The 4,223-nt window shown below is 55.6% G+C and overlaps 1 protein-coding gene across 1 annotated transcript; it reads right to left on the bottom strand.

Moving 5' to 3' along the window:
* Window positions 1-2,054: 2,054 nt before the first annotated feature.
* On the bottom strand, window positions 2,055-2,987 carry LOC139603512 (olfactory receptor 14J1-like). Its single transcript, XM_071454475.1, has one exon. The coding sequence runs from the start codon at window positions 2,985-2,987 to the stop codon at window positions 2,055-2,057; it is 933 nt and encodes a 310-aa protein (XP_071310576.1).
* Between the last annotated feature and the right edge of the window lie 1,236 nt (window positions 2,988-4,223).

The raw sequence follows: 4,223 nt of genomic DNA, 5'->3' as shown, positions 1-4,223 counted from the left end.
ACAGGACGGCCCAGGGATCAGAGCCAGCCAGCTCAGTGGATTTAGGGGTGGCAGGTCCTGCCTGACCAACCTGGTCTCCTTTTATGCCCAGGTGACCCACCTGTGGATGTGGGAAAGGCTGTGGATGTTGTGTGCCTGGACTCCAGCAGAGCCTTTGACTCTGTCTCTGACAGCATTCCCTGGAAAAGCTGCAGCCCACGGCTTGGGCAGGTTCCCCCCTCGCTGGGAGATTTAAGAGCTGGCTGGAGGCTGGGCCCAGAGAGTGGTGGGGATGGTGCTGCACCCAGCTGGTGTCCAGGCGCTGGTGCTGTCCCCAGGGATCTGTGCTGGGCCCAGTCCTGTTTAATATCTTCACTGATGATCTGGGTGAGGGGATCGAGTCCAGCATTCACAAATTGCAGATGGCACCAAGCTGGGTGTGAGTGTGGATCTGCTGGAGGGCAGGACAAGAAGACCCAGCCTTAAGCTGCACCAGGGGAGGCTCAGGCTGGACAATAGGAAGGAGTTCTTCACAGAAAGGGTGAGTGGGCACTGGAATGGGCTGGCCAGGGGGGAGGTGGCAGAGTCACTGTCCCTCTCCAGTGGCACTCAGTGGCATGGTCTGGGTGACAAGGCAGTATTAGGGCATTGGTTGGACTTGATGATCTCAAAGTTCTTTTCCAGCCTATTTGATTCTGTCATTCTGTGATGATTGGGACAATCTGGGGCCATTGTGACACCCTGGGGCCCCGAGGAACCAAGGGGCCACTGTGGAACTGCAGCACCAGCGAGAAAATTTTGACACTGTGAAGCCCCATGAAACCAAGGAGTCCATTGTTACATTCTGGGGACCCATGGAAGCAAGGAGACCAGTGTGACAGTGCAGGGCCTGGTGTAACCAGGAGGCCATTGTGACACTGAGGGGCCCCATGGAACCAAGGACATCTTTGCAGATGTCACCAAGCTGGATGTGAGTGTTTATCTGAGGGAACATAGGAGTGGTCTGCACAGGAACCTTGATAGGATGAATCCAACACGGTGAGGTGTAACAAGTCCCAGTGCTGGCTCCTGCACTTTGGCCACAACAACCCCTGCAGCACTACAGGCTGGGGACAGAGGGGCTGCACAGCAGCCAGGCAGAAAGGGACCTGCAGGACTGATGGACAGCAGGCTGGACATGAGCCAGCAGTGTGCCCATGTGGCCAAGAAGGCCAATGGCTCCTGGCCTGGATCAGGAATGGTGTGGCCAGCAGGAGCACAGCTGCTGTGCCAGCACTGATCTGCCCCAGCTCTGCACACAGACATTGCTGCTGCAGCTCCAGAGAAGGGAACACAAGGGCATCGCTGGAAAAAACTTTCCTGGGAGATCCTTTACTTTCCTTTAAAGCCACACAGAGTGCAGCCCCTCACTGACGCAATCTGTGGCCAGGTGGAAGATGGAGAGAAACAAAATGAGAAATGGCAAAACCAATGGCTTTTCTTTGTGGATATTATTAAAAAACTGAAACACGCGGGAAAAAAGAACAAACCCACAACCAAACCCAAAAGAATTATCAAAGGTGATTTATATTCCATGGCCTGTCCCTGCTGCAGCCCCGGCACTGCCACCCCCAGGGCTGTGCCTGGCCCCGAGAGCACTCAGGCCCTGCAGCAACACCAGGGCCACCAGGGCAGCGGGGCAGGGCCACAGCAGCAGCACTGGCAACACCAAGTGCTGCTGCTGCTGCTGCTGCTGGGCACAGCTGCTGGGCCAGCCCTGATCTGCCCCAGCTCTGCACACAGACATTGCTGCTGCAGCTCCAGAGAAGGCAACACAAGGGCATCTCTGCAGAAAACTCTGCTGGGACATCCTTTAGTTCCTTTAAAGCCACCGAGAGTGTAGCCCCTCATTGACACAGTCTGTGGCCACAGGGAAGGTGGAGAGAAACAAAATGAGAAATGGCATAAGGACTGACATTTCTTTGTGGACCATATGAAAAAAGTAAAACAAAGGAAAAGAACCTTCAAAATGAAATCAACAAGAAGTATCAAATATGACTTTTATTGCAAGTGATATGCAGAAATTGGCCAGCATTTTAATGTTTCCGTAAACATCCAGTCATCAATCTCCACACTTCAGCCTTGAGCTCCTGGTTCCTCAGGCTGTAGATGAGGGGGTTCAGGGCTGGAGGCACCACTGAGTACAGAACTGACAGGGCCAGATCCAGGGATGGGGAGGACATGGAGGGGGGCTTCAGGTAGTAAAACATACTAGAGCTGAGGAACAGGGAGACCACGGCCAGGTGAGGGAGGCAGGTGGAAAAGGCTTTGTGCCGTCCCTGCTCAGAGGGGATCCTCAGCACAGCCCTGAAGATCTGCACATAGGAGAAAACTATGAACACAAAACAGCCAAATGATAAACAGGAACTTACAGCAATGAGCCCAAGTTCCCTGAGGTAGGATTTGGAGCAGGAGAGCTTGAGGATCTGGGGGATTTCACAGAAGAACTGGCGCAGGGCATTGCCATGGCACAGGGGCAGGGAAAATGTATTGGCTGTGTGCAGCAGTGAATAGAGAAAGGCACTGGCCCAGGCAGCTGCTGCCATGTGGGCACAAGCTCTGCTGCCCAGGAGGGTCCCGTAGTGCAGGGGTTTGCAGATGGACACATAGCGGTCGTAGCACATGAGGGTCAGCAGGGAAAGCTCTGCTGAGATGAAAAACACAAAGAAAAATAGCTGAGCAGCACATCCAGTGTAGGAGATGTTCCTGGTGTGCCAGAGGGAATTGTGCATGGCTTTGGGGACAGTGGTGCAGATGGAGCCCAGGTCAGTGAGGGCCAGGTTGAGCAGGAAGAAGAACATGGGCATGTGCAGGTGGTGGCCGCAGGCTACGGCGCTGATGATGAGGCCGTTGCCCAGGAGGGCAGCCAGGGAGATGCCCAGCAAGAGGCAGAAGTGCAGGAGCTGCAGCTGCCGCGTGTCTGCCAATGCCAGCAGGAGGAAGTGCCTGATGGAGCTGCTGTTGGACATTTGCTGTGATGCCTTGGCATGGGGATCTGTAAGAAAAGTAATCATGGAATAGTTGGGTTTGGAGAGGACTTGAAATATCCCAGCACAGCCTGGGGGCGCTTTCCCCCCACTGCCTGCCCAGGGCTCTGCTGCCTGGAGCTGTCCCTGCCAGCAGCTGCTTCCCTGTGCCCAGGGCTGGGCCCTGCCAGTGCTGCCAGAGCCCAGCCCAGCCCTGGGGGCTCAGCTCTGCCCTGCAGAGCCCTCCCAGTTCTGGCACTGCCCAGGGGCAGCTCTGGCTCTGCAGGCTCTGATGGCAACCTCAGACCAAACCTAAGAAGACTGAAAAAGCGACTCTGATGGTGCCTGTGAGGGGCCCTCTGCTGATTTCTGTCACTGCCTGGTTAATTAACATCTAAAAGATTGTTTTCTCAACCTGAACTGAGAGATGAGGATTCATGTGGATTTTCCCATCCATGCAACCCAGAGCAGTAGATTAAAAAAGCAGATTTTTCCCTTTCATGCAGCCCCTGCCTAGCTGTGCTCCCTGTATAATTTATTTGGAAATGTTCTGCAGTTCAATGCCATGCTGGGAGCAGCCCTGAACAATGCAGCATCCTCCCCACACAAGGAGAACACTCCCAAGCCTCACCAGCTGTCTCCTGCCACCCAGATCTTGTCCCCCAGTGCTGGGAGCAGCTGCCAGGGCTGGCTGAGAGCTGTCCCTGGCAGGCAGCAGAGTCCCTGCCCCAGCACAGCGCCCTGGGCTGCGGGACCCTGCTCTGCAAGACAGCCCTGGGCACCCCTGGCTGCTCTGCACAAGAGACAAGCAGAGAATGTACTCACAGGCTCTGCAGGCATTGGCATGTTCCAGCTTGAGGAGATGGCTCCAGGAGCTGCAGCTGCATTGTCCTGCAGCCAGAGGTTCCTGTGCCAAGGGCTGGCAGTGATTGTGCCCCAGGCACTTCTCAGCCCCTTCCCAGCCCTGACTGATTGAAGCTCTCTGTGCCTCTGTGCTGTGCCCGCGCTGGCTGCAGGCAGTGCCCCAGCCCTGCTGGGCTGGCACAAGAGCTGCTCATCCAGAGAAATGTGCTTTTGAAGCTCTTCTTGGTGAGCAGGAGCTGCCTCTGTGCCAGGAGCCCAGCCCAGCTCAGCAGCACAGACACAGCACCAGGACTTTAATGAGCCTCTGGGGCTTTGTGCTCAGGCTCTGAACATCAGTCCCTGAGAGGGAGCTGAAGAAACCTCTGCAGAACTCCA

Source organism: Agelaius tricolor, unplaced genomic scaffold (genome assembly GCF_023055355.1).
Source record: "Agelaius tricolor isolate 1412-34295 unplaced genomic scaffold, bAgeTri1.0.p SCAF_39, whole genome shotgun sequence".
NCBI classification, from domain to species: Eukaryota; Metazoa; Chordata; class Aves; order Passeriformes; family Icteridae; genus Agelaius; species Agelaius tricolor.
This window is presented reverse-complemented; position numbering and strand designations above follow the sequence as displayed.